General features: G+C 41.1%; 1 protein-coding gene across 3 annotated transcripts; it reads left to right on the top strand.

Moving 5' to 3' along the window:
- The first annotated feature begins 715 nt into the window (after nt 1-715).
- Nucleotides 716-16,084, top strand: LOC135492084 (neurofilament medium polypeptide-like). 3 transcript variants are annotated; one of them, XM_064778243.1, is made up of 15 exons: nt 716-858; nt 3,460-4,398; nt 6,225-6,503; nt 6,912-7,005; nt 7,182-7,367; nt 7,615-7,740; nt 7,962-8,182; nt 8,497-8,933; nt 9,250-9,445; nt 10,553-10,631; nt 10,933-11,163; nt 11,296-11,447; nt 12,110-12,392; nt 13,063-13,179; nt 14,322-14,460. In XM_064778243.1, exons 1-14 carry the CDS (start codon nt 827-829, stop codon nt 13,177-13,179), a joined length of 3,372 nt encoding a protein of 1,123 aa, XP_064634313.1. In that variant the 5' UTR covers nt 716-826; the 3' UTR covers nt 14,322-14,460. The 3 variants fall into 3 exon arrangements, with proteins under 3 accessions (XP_064634313.1, XP_064634312.1, XP_064634314.1); XM_064778242.1 differs by lacking the exon at nt 13,063-13,179 and having other exon boundaries at nt 717-858; nt 14,322-16,084; XM_064778244.1 differs by lacking the exon at nt 13,063-13,179 and having other exon boundaries at nt 718-858; nt 9,358-9,445; nt 14,322-16,084.
- Nucleotides 16,085-19,797: the final 3,713 nt, after the last annotated feature.

Raw genomic sequence — 19,797 nt, 5'->3', positions numbered from 1 at the left:
ATGCAAACGTTAGAGCTAGACAAATCCGTGTTTTAGGTGATGACAAGCTCACAGATTGTCTGATAGTGATAGTAATAACGGCATTGAAAATAGTTACATATCATGCCTAAAGTGAATGACAAATGTAGCAAGCTAATAGTCAAGTCCTTTAAAAAGGACACCACGTTTCTTGACACCAAGGGTCTAAGTCCCTTTCGCTCTCATGACTGTTTGCCATACGGGTGGGGATTGGACTTACTGGGAGTAAGATGCACCAACCGAACAGGACACTAGACACATGCCTTTCTGAGAATGATGATTCAAATCGCAAATTGCCGGTGACATAAGTCAAGTAAAAAACCTAAGTTGACAAGGCTGTCGCAGCTCCTACCATATTCAGGGTTGATCAAACCCCCTGAAAGTCTGTAACATATTATTTTGGAAGGTTGATCTACTGTGGTAGCGTCAAACCTGACATGCGGGAGAACCAAAAATTAAGATCGATTTGCCAGTTTTTTGACTTGAATGTAGATGTCTCACCAATCTTTGGGACCTATATCTGCTACTTTCCCTGCCTCTAGGTGACTCTGCCTACCCTCAATCTAGAAGGTCAGCACCTCATGAATATTCGAACATGTCAATGTTGCCTGAGCCGGTAACCAGGGACAGTTTATTTGAGTTATTTGAATATACCTAATCTTACTTTATCACTGCCAGGGGGTGGTCTTAGACTTCGGCCATTTAAACGCCAGTAATTAACGGAATAAAACCGTATTAGATGTGTAATTCTAATGGACTAATTATGTCATTTTGCATGGGAGCAAATTTATAAATATTTAAAATTAGTATGTCTGGTGACAGGAAGCCAAAGTCAGTTAGGTGAGTGTTGCTGTTGTTTACATCCTTATTTGACATCCTTTTGTGTTGGTTTGTGTAGTAAAGCAAAGAAGGGGAAAAAGAGGAGGGGTTTCATTTGCATGCTGAATGTTTCAGAATGAAGTATTCATCAGATGCAAATCCACTAAATCCAGTGGGTCCGATTGTGCAACACTATGAATGACTCCGTTATAGCTTACATGGTTTAACCCAGCCCAGGTCTCTAAGTAACCTGCAACCTTTCTGCTTTTCTTACATGATATACCGTGGGATATCACTGGTAAGGCAACACATTATTTAGATCAATACAGTCCCGTTTTTTTTCATGAATATCTCATTTTCTTTCGTAATGGCTTTTAGCGGGTTTTGCTTCTTATATCATATGGTTTCCTAAATCGTATTCCGTATATCAAAAATCAAATTTTGCGTCTCAAACTATCAGAGGGGTCCAACAGCCGTATTTTGAATAAGTTAGAACTTGTTCATGGGTCCAACGATTGCCATTATTAGGGAGTTTGAGATCGGGGACTTATCACGGATCCTTATACGTACGTATACGGATAGAAATGTTCACAAAATCCGTCCTCTTTCTACATAGTTTTATCCGTATACGTATACGGATACTTGACAAGTCGCTGTTCTCAACCTCCCTATTACTTAGCTCTCTTTTCCCTCAATGGATCAAAGCCTTCGGTACAAATGTGCCGTCAAGGCCTGTACGTGTGCCATATTGTTTTTTACCTTGGTGATTATCATGAGTTGAACTTTTATCTTTTTATGGGATTAAGAAAGATATTTCAAATACCTTTTGCAAATAACACTAAATACATGATTTAAAATATGTAAAAGTAAAACTGGTAGGCCTAGTTTTTTGTGCTACAAATTGTACAGCTCATGGTCGAAGTACACCTTTCCTGTTTAGGCGTATAATCTGATAATTGCTTACAACCCAAGCACAATGGTATAAAGGCCTTCCAAGTTGAACCAATACAACTTTGTTATTTGCAGTAGAGATTGGCTGGCAAATACACAACTGTGTTATTGGTTATACCAAATGACAAATTCAGTACGTTGCTAATATCTCATTAGTACTGAACCTTAAACGCCATCATTTGTCAGAATATATACTATTCTGGCCAAGTAGTGTGGAAGCAACCATCACTAAACTGGAAATTGGCAGCAGTTAACCTTCTGCCCTGATGCTTGTTTTCCTATGGGCCTAATCGTTGCAAATGATGGTTATTTGACAAAAGCTAAAATAAGGCAGTTTAGGGTTCTAGAATGTGCCGCTCCAAGTTTGTTAGGCCTCTTTTTCCTCTTGTGAGCACTTACTTATCAACAGGCTAGGCCTGTTTAACTTCTTGACGTACCACTGTGTCAAGACTTCTGGAATCTTTAAACTACATGGAGTGGTTGTTGGACTGTAACCCGTGACCCTGTACGTGTATTTGGTTCTTTGTGTTCACATTGAATAGTCGGTTTCAACAAATTGTGGGTACAGTAGAGGTTCTCTATGGCGGGCCAAAAGTGTCCTAATACCCCTATTAGGCCTATACATTGAACGTAAATGCCAGCCCCTCCCTCCCTCCCTCCCAACCCCTGCCATAATCATCCCTCTAGAATGATCCACCTTCGTCTGGCCTGAACGAATATGTCTTGCCAATCACTCTGAATTTCATCTAAGTCTCTGCACAACCAGTTGTATCTATAATATCATTTTCCGGGGAATGTCGTTTAATATTTACATGTACCGACGAATTATAATATTGCTTCCTACTAGATGTGTACAGTCCCTATAGCATTGTTTTATTTAATAATGGCATCATGCACTGATTGATCCGAGTCCCTGCGACTACCCTACTGATCTATAGAATATGTCAAATGCACGATCTCCTGTTGTGTACATTATGCTACATGTAGGATCCAAAGCCTGCATCAAACCCGCAGCCCCCAGGGTCACCATGTGTATTGCATGCAGATCTTGTGACTGACGAAGATGGTGTTCCCCCTTCCCCATTACCAAAATGCTAGCTACGGCCCTGAACATCACACATTTGGTGTACAGTTGTAGGCTTTGCATGTAGGATTCCAAAGCTGGCCCCGGGATCTATAGTTTGATATCGTAGGCTAGACATTGCACATTCTGTACATGTAGAACTCCAAAGCCAATAGTCCTACCAATATCTAGAAGTCACCTTTAAATGGCTTGTGTTGACTCCAATGTCATATGCAAAGGCCTGTCAGTATCAATGGGACGTCTCACGAAAGTGGTTTCTCCATATTTGTTTTCCCCGAAGAAAAGTTCACTCAGCCTTTTTACTATATTGACAGAGATGGTTCATCTTGTTGAAGTTTGCATTGACTAAGTAAACGACCGACGATAGCCACAATTGGAGTAATGATTGCACTGTCAATACACTTTGTGTGAAGGTTTACTTAAAACACATACATTTTTTGTGCCTCGTATGTAAGCCTACTCATTTAAGTTTTTCGAAACCGAATCTAAAAGAAAAGTTGCTGGTACTGTCTCAACCCAGGTAAAGCTAATAGCCTACGAGTGATTTACATTCCTAAATTCGCCTTAAATCTATCTCTTTCTTTCAGATTCTCCGGTAGTGACAGTTACAGTAACTGTGGCTCAAGGAGTCCAGATGTCACTGAGGTCAGAGAGCGGCCAAACTCATCAATACTGAGGAAGAATAATAATCCAAGTCCCCTAAGCCAAGAGTCGGTAGAATCACAAGATTCTGTCTTCGAGGACATCCCGGTGGATGTGCCAAGGAAAATAAATGATAAATGTGATGAAAAAACAGATAAAACCCGAGCAGAAAATCTAGCAGAGCGACCTTCTCCCATTGCTAGTCCACCTAAGGCGTTGATTGATATCAAACCTGAGACGAAGGGCACTCCAGAAAGTATTTGTCAGTCACATATTCCAAGAAGTCCGGACCCAGACCCTACACCATCAGTCTCAAGCTCTGACACCGATAGTCAGAAATCGGAAAAAGAAGCGGTTGAAGAAAATAATATTGAATATAGCAATCAGATTTATTCTGATAGAGACCCTGCCATATTGGAACCTAGTTCATGTAATGGTACATATTTCATTGATGTTATAAGGTACCAGCCTAAAGGAACTAACAGACTGACTAACGAAAGGCTCTCCAACTCCGCAAGTAATAAACCCAGCGATTCTGGATCTTTTCGAAATAGTTACAATAACTATCACGACGCCAGGACTAGCGTATCTTCTGTATATTCGATAACAAAAGGTGTCAATTCTATTATTAATAATAACCGTGATATTAGTCTAATGAGCAAGATGGATGTGAATTCGCAGTTCAACACTTGGACACGACTCCATGAGAAAGAGGAACTCCAAGATTTGAACAATCGCTTTGCCCATTATCTTGCTCGAGTGAAGGAACTGCGGGAAAGCAGCTATAATGTGGACTCGTCTTCATTCATCAGCTCAGTCAAGACTTTGGAGGTTGAGCTTGTCAACATCAGGAATATGTATGAGAAGGAACTGGACGGTTTAAGGTGAGTTGTGGCTCATGTTAGCTTCTTTTCTATTACAACGGACTTCTTGCCCTTCCACTAAGATAGTGGTCAGGTTCCAGTTGCTCACGACGTGAACAGAAATATTGCCGTTAACTCCTTACGCTACTGTTGTAAATGAAATTTACTGAAGGGGCTAACACTGGGGATTGCCTTTCGCGCCAATGGAGCAATGTGGCCCTGGTCGTATCTAATCTAGTAAATACTTTGTGAAGTGAATCTTAATATCAATGTTATGTTGGAGCAGGACCTAGTGATGAGTTGAAATGTTTACTACACTAATAGAGTGATATACCCCATACTCTATAACTATGATAATGTATTTGCGTCAGACTTTACATTCACACCCGGCAAGAAACAGATAAATCCACACACCAACCATATACTAATAACAGGAATGTATGTTCATACTATCCAGTAGAGTTTCATACATTTGCATTATGATGTGGGCACATTGTTTTATTGATCTCTTAAACCTCTCTTACTCAAGACATCGACTCCAATACTGAAAATGTTTGGACAAGTAATCTCATGACAAATGACGAGGTAATATAACTTACTGGTGTATCCTTGGTAGCACCAGTTTGTTTTTGATGGATTTAATTTCATTCAATTTATAATCCTAATTTAAAGCTCACTTTGAAAATATTGCCTTTGGTCATAGCATTGCCTGTCTCGCGCATGAACTCGAGCATTGGTTGTATGAATATATACATAACTATATTATGTTATCTTTTTATGAGCAGTCTTAAGACAAAACACATCTCACCATGTCTCACGTTTTCCTGGTATTTGAAAATGACACAACTGTTCACAGTCTCACAAATGCATGTTTTTAAACACAAAAAGGTGTGTTACTTTATTTGATATTGGCCTCACAAATGGTGAGGATGCAATCACATCTTATACGTTTCTGTGAACACTTTAATATTATTTGCCGGTTTAGTAACAGCGTTAAGGCCAAGAACATGATTTTGGAGCGACAGTTCAGGTCTGGTCTGCCTTGTTGAACTTCCATAAGTCAAACATCATACGTGTACGTTACAGTGATCATATCCACTGCCATACCCATTTCAAGGGATACTACAATAACATTATTACCATCCATACAGCACGCCAGTCAGTTGATAATTTCAACTGTTTCCAATTAGCGTCTTCCGTGAACTGCCTTTATGTACATCAATACTCCCAGCGAGTCAAGTGTTACCCATGGTTACGACAGCCCAACACAAATTCGTAATCACCGACCACACAATTCACCACAGATCAATTGCACGAAATGCTGCTTTTCGAATTGATGGTTTTCTTGGGGACATTTCATTCAGGCGGGATTGTATCCATGGATACCAGTCAACAATGAAACAACGTTTAACCCCCAGCACCTCTGTTGACATGATGATTGCAGCTCACAGTTGACACGATGATCTATAATACATTTGTTGCGCAAAAGTCAGTTGACACGACTCGTTTTCTTGTCACACATTATCGCATATGGAGCACATACTGAAGCATTTGAGAAGGAGTAACCTGCTGTTGAGTGGTTGGCATGGCAGCCAGAGTGCAGTGTATTGATATCAGCCGGAATGGATCCCGATATCACTTAACTCTTATATTCCTTAGTAGGAGTGAAAACTGCCTGTGCTTGTAGCTGTCCGAAGCCTCTGGCAGCAACAGAGTCATCGGGCTGTCATTTCAAGTCACATGCCTATGGTTTATTCTTGGCCGTCGTGAAAAGAAAAACAAGTGTCTCTTGTTTAACAACTTTCAAAGAGTCCAATTGATAAACACCTGGTCATTATCTGTTTCAGAGTCCAACTAGAAGAAGCCTCCAGAGAAAAGAACCATCACAAAATGCTGGCTGACAAACACGCGCAAGTCGCACAACAACTTCAAGATCGTATGTCGAGTGAGGGTGAAAAATATCGCCGCCAACTTGATGAGTTCAACGGCATACAGAGAGCGCTAGCGTTGAAGGAGTCTGAATTACAACAAGCACAGATGGCCATCAGAGGACCAATTGATGAACTAGAGCATTTAAAAAGGGAACATGAAAATCTGATGAGGGAGTTCGATACCTTTAAGAGGAGGTATGTAACATGGACTTCAGTATAGTATGGCATTACAATAGGTCGTCAGTGGGGCTTAGAGGACATCACTAGTTGCAGTGATCACTGCTGCGAGATGGTGTCTTTGAACGATATCAGTGCCTTCAAATGCGAAAATACTTTTTGGGTCGATTTCTCGAAGATTAGACCTAACAGCGTGAACTATTACGCCAAAGAGACATTTTTAGCAACTGTTGATTTTAGTTTTCGCCTGTATACCAATATCTTGAAAAATAACCTTTGTTATCGGTCCTTTGTCGATTTCATATTGCGGAGATCGGTTTTTGTATGGACCACTGGCAAAGTACCTCCGCTGTGTCCATTGCAGGACGAGAATAAGTTGTAACTGGTTGACCAGATTCACAACAGATAGATTTTTCACCCTTTCAGGTGGGACCACGAGCAACGCAGCCGACAGGAGGCAGAGGACAAGGTAGAACAGTTAAGGAAGCAGTTGGATTTCCAGAATCAGGTTAACACGAAGGTACGGTTAGCTTCCAGTGCAACTGATCGAATGTATGATCATGAGCATGACTGTGAGTGTGGGATGTCTGCCCTTTAGTTTCGGGTCTCACAACCAAAGCCGTATTCATTCTATTTATCCCACAACTTTCTTTCTGCGGTCACATAATATGTAGTCAGTTCTCTTTTAAATTTCAGCAAGGGCACGAAATGAAAGACCGTTTAGGTTTCGCCTCCAACACGATACTCTCACTTGAAGCAAAGATACGAGATCTGAGTAAAACAGATGACAACCTTGCCGTGAATCTGCGTCGTGTGCGAGATGCAGCTGATGCTGAATTTAGGAAATACAAGGAAGATTCTGAGTTCGAATTTAATAAAAGCGTAAGTCAAGTCTCCTTCCACATTAGAAGCCACAACTTCCCCAAGCCTCTATATAGATCGTTCAAGGCACTGGTCACTGTGACTTGGTTCTTGCAACTTGCGATCTGAGATGGCAAAGGGTAGCACAGTATATGCACTCCAGTTTCTGTTTGGCTTCGGAATTAATGTAAAGTGCTTTGACATTGCTGCACAAAGAGCTATGGTATAAGAACCTCTTTTCATTATACATAACGTTATTTGTTTTCAGTTGAGTACTCTGAAGATACAAATTGAGCAAGACGGAAAGCAGCTTGAAGAGTATCAGAAGGAGAATGCTCGGCTAAATGTACTCGTTGATGAGTCTAACTCTAAGCTAGCTCAGGTGCAAGGACAAGTAAGTAGCAGTAACACGCTCAACGGAAATTCCAGTCCGTACAGAATAGGGTAGGATGTACAGTCTTAGGTAGGAGCCGGCGATGTGATGCAAGATAATTACCTCTGTTCATACCGGGGTTTGGTGAAGAAGTATTAAAGACAGAGGTATTTGATAAGTAAGCTGTGGATGTTGACGTTACTTTACCGGACAGGACTTGATTAATTTCTATCCACTTTCAGGTTGCTGGCCTCCTTCATGAGAAGAACGCAGCGGAGGAAGCTCTGTCTCTAGAGAGGACGAGGGCTGCAGAACAGGTGCGAGGTCTCCAGCGCAAGCTGAACGAGCTCCATGGCATGCTGATTGCAAAGATGAAAGAGTTTAATGAGAATCGAGAAGTGCAGATTCCTCTCAAGCCGGAGATTGAAGCTCTACGTATTCTCTTGGAGGAAGAGGAGAAAATGTGAGTCCGGTGTTCCATTTCGTCCTCTCCATCAGAATAGAAGTAAAAATACTGATCCGACACTTCCCACTTTTTGAAATGTATTAAAAGTAGAATTATGAGTTCACCTGCATTCAGAAGGACGAGGATAATTTCATTTTCTAATGGTTTGATACTCCTTTGAATGTTATGTATAAGGAAGTCAGGCGATGTCAAGCCTGTAGGTCAAGATGGTTGTTTGGAGTTTGTCTCTCAAATGCAACTGTATTTGCTTGTTGTGACTGATGCACAGTTTGTGGTTATCGTCATTATCTTACTTCTTCATCCTGCTTCAGGCAATCGGGTATTAATTCTACTGGCCATGCTTCACAGAATATGACCAACCAGTCGTCCTACAACATATCAACGGTCAAATCAAGTGCTCCTGTTCCAAGCTATGGATACAAGCAACCTACTGGGTTTGTTGGTGGTGTTCTCTACTCTGCTGGGGCTACAGGCTATGCTCCAGGGCCGCCAAACTACAAACCATATCCATTGTCAGACACTATGCCGCCTGTACCTCCACCAAACCCAGTGCTTCCACCAGCCCCTCGCAGCCCGCCTCCATTGCCAACCTTTCAGGATCGACCAGAGGCCCTCAACCAGGTCCATTCGGACTTGGCCAAGTTGAAGGTGCTGGAACAGGCAGTACAGGATGCAGCGGGACAAGTGGAGTATCCTTACGATTTCAGAGCTCCTGTTGTCGGCCCTGTGCGAACACGCTCGGCACCAGGTAAGGACTTGTAAAGCTTTTAGTGAAATAACAGCATTTTATTCATTTATTTCACAGTTGAAGCTATTTTTACTTATATGGCCAGTTTAGTTTCCCCTAACCTTAAACTTGGTGTCGAAAAGGGCACGTGCCACAACAAGTTGGAGGGATGATAACCATCGTTTGACTACTCGATGCGGAATTCGAATGAAAGAAGTCCAATTTTTCAGTTTTGTCTGTTGTGTGTGATATAGACTAATAGTTAATTCACGTAAACTTGAAGTAGTACAGTCATATGAGTAAGCTCGATTACAATTTCTCTCCCCCCACACGGCAGCGAGACCTAACCAAAGGCTTCCATTGGTCCCTGTATCTCTTGGACAAGGCAGAGACTATTTTGATGAGATGTTCAATGATCTTAAACGTACGAATCTGACAATTGCAGCATCAGCGGACAAACCAGCGAAACCGTCCAATAACGTTGAACAACCGACGAGTTCAACGTCTCATGATTTCACTACCGCTACATCAAGGTAACAGTACAGCTTGCTTTGCAGTACTTAACCCCTTGAGGACTGACTGACCTATTTGATACAACATTGTCTATTGATATTATCATAACATTATCATCCCCTGATCCCGACCGTTGTCCACATATCACGAACTTTGACAGATATTGGATGGCGATGCTTTGAATACGGCCGTCTTATACAGGACCGTATTTAACCTTTTGGTCCTGGGGAGGGGGAGGGGGAGGGGGGCAGTATGCTCTCTCGTTCCAAAACGGCCCAAATCTGAATAAAATTTTTCTCATACGTCTCGGGGGGGGGGGGGGGGGTGCCTCTAAATACGTAAATAGTAAGCGGGTAACATCTTGCTTCAATTCAACTAATTCGAGTTTTAAAAGTTTTCTCAGTCCTCTGTGGGTTCTTAACGTCTAATCATATGATGTGCTTGTTCCCTGCTCATAATTCCTTGCTCTCATTTGGTTGATATCTGTATGAAAGTACTGTTAAGGGCACTACAATATTTCTTTACGTACAGTAGTTTGTCTTTGTTTAACGATTTTACAGCGTATTTCTTAACGAAACCCAGCTTATTAGTGATACCCTGATGTAATTGAGTCACAATTTTTATTTCATTCTCTCCTTATGTAAACGTAGGCCAACTTGCAAAATACTGAAACTTTAACCTTGGTTACAGAGTTTCCTCAAAATACAGCAGTTGGCCTCCTACTCTCCGCTCGTAAGCAAGCTGCCATCAGTGTTGCTTTTTAAGTTTAGATTCTGCAGATATATTTCTCACGGGACGCACGAAAGTTTAACTGAAAATTCGAACAGTTTGAAAATTTGCTTGTTAATAACACGGTGTTTGTGCAAGCTCGGTGGATGATGGGGAAATAATATAAATTGCTCTTTCTGCCCTGCTAATATTTGTATATATTGAAGTGAAGGGATTGAAGTTGGCATGTATAGTCCTGAAAGAGTTCTTTGCGTGAGCCATCAAAAAAGGTATCTTAACTTTGTGCCCAGCCTTAGAGAATGGTTTTGATCTCCAACACGTCCCAGAAATTTTGGAGACATTTGAAAAATCAAGCGCTGCTCCTTTCCTTACCTTGGCAACTGTTGTGACCATTTCAGCTACACAGAAGATATCCGGGTTTTAGAAGTTCATCCAAAGGGCAAATACGTTCGGTTAGAAAATGTAAACAAAGACAAGGTAAGATCTTCAGGCCCTAGCCTTTGACTGTTAATAAAACGTCTTCTCGTGTAGATTTGGGACCTCTCATCCTGCAGATGTCTGATTAAGGTTTCAGGTTTGGTACTTGGTGACCTTGGAACAAAATGATCTATTCCATTGGTTATCGTTGGTTGATTCATACATTCTTCACATTCAACCTGGTAAATCGGAAATAATATTGGCCCTGCGTGTCTCAATTACCGTACGTTGTCAAAGCTATGCAGGAATTCTGAGGAATGAAAGTGCATATTACCCTATGTTTCTCCTTTACCTCTTCCAGGAGTATGAAATAGGAGAATTTATGCTTCAGCAGAATGTAGGAGGGCATACTGTTGCTGTCTATCGTTTTCCACGAAGGACGAAGTTTGCTCCATCTAGCACAGTAACGATATGGTCAGGTACCAATGACCCAATCATGCATCAGCCTCCTACTGACTTTGTCTTCCAAGAGCAACAGAGATGGGGTACAGGACCAGAGTGCACAACCATTCTTAGCAAACCAAATGGACAGGTAAGGATTTGAATTTTCAATGGAAGTTCCTTTTTTTCTTTATTTCATATCTCATCGACCTCTTTTCTTACCAATAACTTGCCCTCATTCCTGAAGTTCAATAGTTGTAATGAATATTTTTTCAACTTTCAGGCAATTTCGTGGATGACAGCGGCCCATAGATTTACAAAAGATGCATATGAGGCTCAGTCAGCTATGTCTTCAGGTGGTGGAGACATTGGCGATGATGAAGCATTACCAGAGTTGCCTGTGGAACAGAAGCATGATCAGGTCTACCTCAGAAGGTAAGAGATGGTTCAGTTGTGAATGTGTCCCAAAATTTATACTCGTAAATTTTGGACATTCTTTTTTCGATGATCTTCAGCTTTGCTGATTGAGACAACTATGTTTATCAAAAATAGAATCGTCGACAAATATGATGTCTGAGAAACTACTTTTCTTAAGTGGCCAAACTACTTGACACCAACCCCAGGGAACTGTCGATATATTGATATCTTCTCACAGACATCATATCTATCTGTCAGTTGTGTGTAGATATTCACTGAAAGATGGAAACACTGTCTCGTCTCTCTATCTGCCTAACTGTGCAAACAAGAACTATCTTATTGAAATTATTTTGCATTCGATAATAGACCATGTGTTGTCATTGCCGATTCATAGTTGAAAATATATTGTTGATGACCTGATTACATATTATTTGTGAGGTTTTCATGACCATAGCAAAGATATTGAGGTCTTCTCTTGACTACCTTTGTTTGCACAATTCTTCACACTCTATATCACGTAGTGAATGCTATAGTCATCTCGATAAAACCATCAGAGGTGTTTCCCTCTAGCAGACATAATGTGAAATAACTTTGAGCTCGTATACAGGCAAACCAAACCTGCGAATAGGATGAATGTGCCAAACAAGGCCATGGTGATTTATAATCTTGTTGCTTTTCAGGGAGAAAATGGAGCCTCCCTGCCTCGTGGCAAATCGCCACCCTCACGGATTAGAGACTGGTGACCAGGCCCACCCTAGCACGGGCCAACCACGTCCCCTATCGATGGGCAATGACAACAGTACATTTAGCCGACAGACAAGATCTCAATCTCACCGACCTGATCCTGTTCCTGGTCAGCCCTATGCTGGCGCAGCCGGACAAAGAATGGGGAGTGCTCCTTTAAAGAAATACATGGCAACGAATTCCACGTTGAGAGGAAACGGAGCACTTGCCAATAAATCGGTAGGTTTGCAGAAATGCATTAGGCTTGGCCACTTTTTAAAGATTTAACCATAGACCTTAGATCTTATGATTGAAAAGTGACACCATGATCACACAGAGAATATAAACCATGGTCCTTACATGTAAGACGAAAAAGCTCGCAAAGTGAAAGTAAAGGTCATCGGAGGAGGGGCCTTCCATTTGAATGGCTAATATTCGTCCACTGCAAATTGTACATCAGGAAACCGAATAGACTCGGTTGCGCGGGTCTTCCTGCTTTACCAGGGGAAACCGTGTTTACCCACTGTAGTTGCACTTATCGAGGCTTTCATCCGTCGTAATCTATCGTTCTTGGCTGTTTGGTGATGACACTGTCGGTCCCTACAAACTGAAACTGCTGCACCCATATTAACATAGTCTGTTACTCTGTTTGTCCATGCACTCTTACAGCAATTTAAACCAATCCCAAGACTTCCTTCGGTTATGGTAAATCCTAAAGTTTATCTTCCGTGTAGTTGCTGTGGTGTCTTGTACTTGGTCAGCGTAACGTTGTGTGATGAATGTAACATATACACCGCTGGGAATTCTTACATTGGTTGCCGATGATCGCAAATGAATCATGGTAACAGTGAACCAATCAGAGAGTCAGTGTTCTTTTACGTGTATCCCTAACTGTTCATATCTGTTACAGGCGGGAGAGATCCGTTTTGGACAGCCAACTCCATTCCTCTCACCTCTGCAACAGGACTACGCCAAGCATAAAGGCGAACACCCTTCGACCATGGTTAGATTTCCGTCATGTTCTTAGGTGCGTGAGTGAAATTGTCGTGAATTTCAGACAACTTTGTTTGAAATAAATGCCTATTACTTTGATTTGTGCTTCTCAACTACACCAATGCACTTTGAAGCTTAAATTTACGTTAGTGATTGGTGTTAACCATGCTGAAAGTTTCTAAGCAATGATGCAATTCACTCACATTACCGTATACACCAGCTTCTCATTGTTTACGTTCAGTTCCATTGGGAATGATTTTTCAGCCACAAGTCACTATCCCGGTTGAGTTTTGAATACCTCAAAAGATGAGTTAGATTTGTTTTTAAGTACATGCGTCGTGCCTGTACTTTTCAATAATTCTTTGGATGTTTTTGAACTTTTGAAGGCATCATTCCCAAATCAACTGCAAATACATTTATCTCTGACATCTTGTGATGGCAATTGAGGTTTGCCTTCTATAACATGGTATGCCGACCTCGAATATTTGGTCACACTTGCCAGCTTTGCTACTACATCACTGTGTGAGAAACAACATGCTTCGAACACGCTTCATGGTCGTGCTAACAGCAGGTAAATGCTGAAAGAATACTATCCATCTAATATCTAATTGCAAATGTCCAAGGTAGTTTTGATCAGCTTGACAAGGGGACCGAGGTTAGGCTGGGCTGGTGTGTAGGGGATAAGGGTGCCTAAGTGCATTTGCGTTGAATCATATTTGACAACGGCAAATCTCTGATGTTCGCAAGACGTTTTGGTGTTCTGTTGCTTGAGGTGACTGGAATAGTTTTGCAGCGGACTAGAAGGAGATGGCTCTTCTGCCTTTCTTCTAACCGTGTTGATAGTCAACTTTTGTGTTTCTACTTACTTGCAGTTTGAGTCTAATACACTAATAGCATTTTCAGAAAGAGACCCAAGAGTGTTATTCCTAGAGTTTTGTATGATCCTAGTTATCTGATTACTGAATTGGATACATATAAAGAAAATGTAACGGTATCGGAAGTTGTCGACGGTAGTCAGCTGGCCGTACGGTAATCAGCTCGCCGTAATAAAGCTAAGTATTTTGCCGATGTCCAACTGAATTTGCTCGTATTTTTATCGAGTCTATTTAGGAAGGGAGAGTGTTCCTTATCAATTTGTTCAAACACCAATACCACGTATGCTTTTACTATTTTCAGGAAGTGAATTTAAGATGTAGTGCACCTCCCCCAAGCTCATTCATGAAACCATCTGTGAAGTTTAACAGCGGGAGACACCAAGTGGCCTCAATGCATGATGTAGACCACCATCCTCCGATGCCTCGACCTCCACTCTTCTCATCCTGGTAGAACTTGGACCCAGCAAAGGATGAAGTAACGCCAGAAATGGCATTACATTTGAATGTCTTCTTGGTCATGTGGTGTTGTAATAATAAAATTGAAAGTGGAATATGCCAATCTTTACCGCATTGGTGCCAAATACTAACTAATGCTCTTACTATGTGTTACTCAAATAATGTCATCGTAGTTCATTTCTATGTTCTTTTAATATCAAGAATATTTCATAGAGTGTGAGGCAATTGCTTTTGCTGCAATCACTATACGCTTAGTACAACTGTCACCTATCTGGCAAGGTTCAACTTCGCTTCATTCATGAACAAACAATTACACACAACAAGCCTTCTAAAGCATTACAAATGTCTATTTTTATACATTTATACTTGCTATTTCATATCGTTGCTGCTAGTGCCGAAGTGATATTTTTAACTCTTGGAAGAAATTTCGATTGCCTTCAGCTACACCTAAAACGATCAATTGGTTCCCGGTACACGGACAGTTAGATGTTTGAACAAAACTACCTTTAAAATGTGAACTGCAATTAAAAAAAGTTTGTCATTCGAACAGTACACTGGTGAAATTGAGTTCCCTCTGTTCTATTATGGCCTCTGCTTTGTTAGTGAGTAGTTTTTGAGATTTCCATGTTAAATGTGGCTATGTTAAAAACAAGTCAGTTTGTGCTTTTAAGGTTGCTTTATGGCACATTAATATGTATGTCTAGTTTGCCTGGTTTAATTAAGTTATGTAATAATGCAAACAACTTCAAGGTTGTGTTCTGATTTGAGTTACAGGGCTGTCGCCTATTTGTGTTTCGTCATCTTGCTGAGTTTGGCTGCACAAAATACGGCTGACCATCTAGCCCAAACACATTTCCGTTTCTGAACATGATGTTTTTGATAAGAAAACATATTTTTTATGGTTAGATGTAGGGTAGATAGCATAATTATAAAGTTGTCCAGCACAACACTACCAAACAATTAGGCTGTAATATATTATCAATCAACTTCGTCCATTCTGGTGTGAGGAAAGCTGCGGGTGTTTGTAATCCAAAATAATTAAATTTTGTTTGCAATATTTCAATTATCTCCCATTTACTTATGCAAATGAGGGTTATTGACTAGCAGATATTGGCTGGAAACTCACAAGTTCTGCCATTAAGTAGTATATGTTGTACCATGTTCCAATTACAATTGACACGTGTCGTGTTATCTACTTACTTTCATGATCGCAGGCAATGCCCCTGTCTACCTCTTTCCTTTCATATAATGTACCAACGTTGATGCTAGTAAATATCTGTACATATGACATACCAGTAGTGATTCCGTCCAATATGTGTCTGTGGCTTGCAAGTAAAAGGTGTCTTACCTTGCGTACGATTCTGACAACAAAATGAACTGCACCAACTCATCATATCCAGTTTCTTGGCTATACATTCTTTACTCTTGCAATACGAAAAGTCATTATGCAGCCCTGCATATTGATATATGTATGCGTGATCCGATGCAACTATGAAAAGGGTAGATCTTTTGAAGTATGTTTTTATCATTTTTGCATAACTTTATCATTGTAATTTTTATCTAAAACAAATATTGCACCATTATGATAGAAATAAACGATAAACTCTATTTTCAGCATGACAATTACTCAGGATTATCTACATTTGCCAAGTCGATGCTATTGTGTTTTTCTGAGATATTCTATACCAAATCGCCACTTTACCCAACTTACTTGATGAGATAATGAAGCAAGAAGCTGATATGGTCTGATAGTTTCCCCTCTACCCGGCTTATCATGGCATATTTAAAGAAGCAAATCTTGTCCATTTCCCAAATGCCCATAACTAGTTCGCCGAGAATTAGATATTCTGTCCGGTGGGACTCAGAATAAGCTAAGATTGGCCCCTGGTATCAATCATACTATTTTCGTATCCCCGTGAGGTGCGTGGGTGGACAGGGCGGTTCGCCCACGCTACCGAAGGGACTGGTAGTTAGACTTGTAGCCCATATTCTCAATCACGATCTCGCATATAACTAGTGAAGTGTTTCATCTTGGACAGATCTATGTTCGTGATAACAAAGATAAACACAAAAACAAATCTGAAAATTAAGTTTGTTGTATTTTTGTTGGCATTTTTTTCCATACTGTCATGCTTGTGCTTTTTAGGAAAACGGCATTTGATTAGCCAAAAAGCCAAGAGAGCATAATAGTTGAAGAGGTTTCTTCTCAAGATAACATCACCATTTATTGATAACCATCTGGTAAATTGGGTATCACTTTGCGAAATTAAACAGTGAAATATAACAATACCATCGGGTTGATCACACCATGACCCACAATATGGAATTCTCTTGCGCATCATTTAAGGCTGGCGATTAAAAAAAAATTACCGTAGCTTTCCTTCTTTGAAATTGTTCCATGATTTCGTTCTTTCTGCTTTGTGAATCTCCGTGGCCTTACAACCTTCATTACTTAACAGTGTCAGCGATCGTTCGTATCAAAGACCGTCCCATTAGGCTCAGATTGTGTAGACGTTGTGACCTTTCCATCGTATACCTTAACCTTACGGAATCGTGTCCATTTCATCTGTATCGACTCCCAGTCTCCCATTAGACGAAATGAAATCAAGCTCCTGAGTTATTGATCAAATATTGGTATAAACATTTTTGGATGGAAGTAACCCTGTCGAGAAATATGTGAATAGCGGACCATAAATTATCGCAACATTTTTTGCTTCCTAGTTTTACCTCATGGAATCACCTCTCTCCATCTGCTCTTCACTGAAACAACAACGTGTGTGACCACAATCTTAACCTTTGAACCTTCATGATTTCGGACTGATTGGTATGACACTTTTGCATATTGGGAGACAAATATGGAAACACGTTATAACGGACCATCAGCTATCGTGACCTTTTCTGTCTCGTCGTCTTGCCTCAAGAAATCGTGTCTATTTGTGTCTTCCTTCTGTCCATTAGACGTATACTGGCCGGTGCTTCTGAGCAATGAGTCTAAATGGTAAGCACCTAATCTTGTTTATCATCGCACCTTCGACCAGGAACAAATTTGGCAGCTGACTATATCAGCAATCGATCACATTAAGATGAGAGGGCAATTGGCCGTTTATGTTTGGATGTGCTCTCGCTCGATTTGGAGACTGTTTATAACTTGGTTTTTGTCGACGATATTTTCGCGCTCGTTAAGTTGATGACTATCGTGAACCGACCAGCAGGTCGTTGACATCGGATTGGGTGGAGGTCCCCCACTACAAATATACTTACATGTATGTCCATAAGACAAACGCAACGACTTTAAAGAAGTATTGGACGACTCCAAAAGCGTTTTGTTTTGAATTGATCAGGTTCCAATAGACAAAGTTTCTAAGGCACTGTACTAGTCTTAATTGAAGGAGACAACATCAGTGGTGAAACAAATGAATGCAGCGAACCTTCTTTTAGAGTATTGCAAACTACAGTTCATACGTAGGAACAATATCTCGCTCATGAACATCATCATCCCTCACGGTCAATTTGGTGCAGATCGTATCATCAATATGAGACGCTGACAGATTGACCAAGCCATTAGCAATCCGTCATCTGGACAGGGTCGTGTCGGGGTCGTAATGACCATTAAGCAATTACTGGCATGGCCAGTGATCATCCCCCACATCTCTGTGAACCCTCTAAACGAGCTGAATGGCGTCAGCTATGGAGTTATCAGATGACAAGCGCGGGCTTTCGATCTCATCCTACAAAACGGCCCGGAGATGATCTCATTGTATGCCATTGATACAAGTTTTGTGACAATCCTACTTTGTTTATACCCCTAATTGCTGCTTCAAAACACACCGAGCAGTTTTAGCTGGTGCTCCTAGGGGGCAGAGAACGCCGATTCTACTCGGTAGCATTGAAGCAAATGATTGGAAACGTTGAAGAGAACTCTAAGACGGATAAATCAAACGTGTACCTCTATGTGTGCCGACAATTTAATTACGAAGTAATTCCCTATCCTTGGTCATGGCACGCTAGCTGTGTTGCTTCTCTGTATCCGTGTGTGTCCTTCATCAGCATCAGAGTGTTTTCGCGGCAGGTTGGGGTGGAGAATATCCTGGCACAGCGTGTTTTCATGTCTTTTAGAATCTCTGTGAGGAAGGTCTTCATCTGCAAATCGTATACAGATGTCAGTGAGACTTCTACTTGACATCCTCTTAAACTGATAAATTTATAATTGATTCGTGTTTTGTGAACCATCCTATACTTGTTTAAGACTGCTCTAGTCTCCAGAAGCAAGTCGTCTCGTTTCCAAATTGATTCGTCGAGTAGATTACAAACACATGACCGTGATGAATGTGTATCTGAAGCCGAACGGTCTTTCGGCAGCCAAGTGTTTCCCAGGACTCATCATACCAATTGGCGTGTATTCAGCTTCTTCTCTCCCAGACCACGGAATTGAAATCCGCAGAGATTCACAAATAAGATTTCCGTTGAAAAGTGGTTGGAGGCAAATTGACTTCTGTAGTCGAGATGGCAAGACATACATATGTAAAAGGCCGGTTGGTTTCTTGGAGTGGAAGCCGGCGTCATGTCTGGGTGGAATGTCGTATACGATTAGTACGCTACTTGTTCATGCTAATGGCAGAATTCATTAACTCTCTGACATAGCCCGTGGCTGGATTATGCTAAAGGGAAGGCGCTAGAAGGCGAAGGTTCTTGCGGCAGTATCGTATTGTCCCTATGGTTATGTAACGTACCGGTACTTGGCTGTGCGTGTGCGTTATTGCTTTTTAGACATTTTTGGGTATCGGACTTGGATTTGTTAGTCATTCGTCGTTGATGTTGCGTGACGTGTCATACTGATACTTTCCTGCAGGTGTTTGCTTCTTCATACCTTTTAGTAGGGGTCTCTGAATTGTCAGTTTGACCAGCGCTTCTCACATTCTAAGATGTGGTAATGCGGTTTAGACTTGACACGTAGATGTCAGCAAAACCAACCAATATCGAGCCGGTCATAACACGTACTAGACGTACATGTACATGGTTGTATTGCGATAATCCTACTAAGAACTGACGATTGACCCTGAGTTTGTTTTTTCTATAACATATCGTGGCATCCAATAAGCGGACATGATGGAGTCTTTTTTCTTTACCTGAAACGAGGTAAGCGTTATCGAGATCATAAATAGGAACAGGAACGGGTTCCACTGTGAAACTAATCAGAACTCGTGTAGCTACATATCGTACGGGACGAAACGTGACAGCTTCAATCAATAACGCTAAATTGGGTCTGAATGTTGCAAAAATGAGATCATCAATGGTAAGTGAACAAATGAATGACACAACGG

Source organism: Lineus longissimus, chromosome 8 (assembly GCF_910592395.1).
Source record: "Lineus longissimus chromosome 8, tnLinLong1.2, whole genome shotgun sequence".
NCBI lineage: Eukaryota > Metazoa > Nemertea > Pilidiophora > Heteronemertea > Lineidae > Lineus > Lineus longissimus.
The sequence above is the reverse complement of the archived record's forward strand: the minus strand, read 5'-3'. Positions and strand labels throughout refer to the sequence as shown.

Excerpts from the sequence above, each read along its gene's own strand:
- LOC135492084 (XM_064778242.1), top strand. The coding sequence starts at position 827 with ATGTCTGGTGACAGGAAGCCAAAGTCAGTTAG. Across the intron at positions 859-3,459 it reads AGGAAGCCAAAGTCAGTTAG|ATTCTCCGGTAGTGACAGTT; the intron begins GTGAGTGTTGCT and ends TCTTTCTTTCAG. Across the intron at positions 8,183-8,496 it reads TTGGAGGAAGAGGAGAAAAT|GCAATCGGGTATTAATTCTA; the intron begins GTGAGTCCGGTG and ends ATCCTGCTTCAG.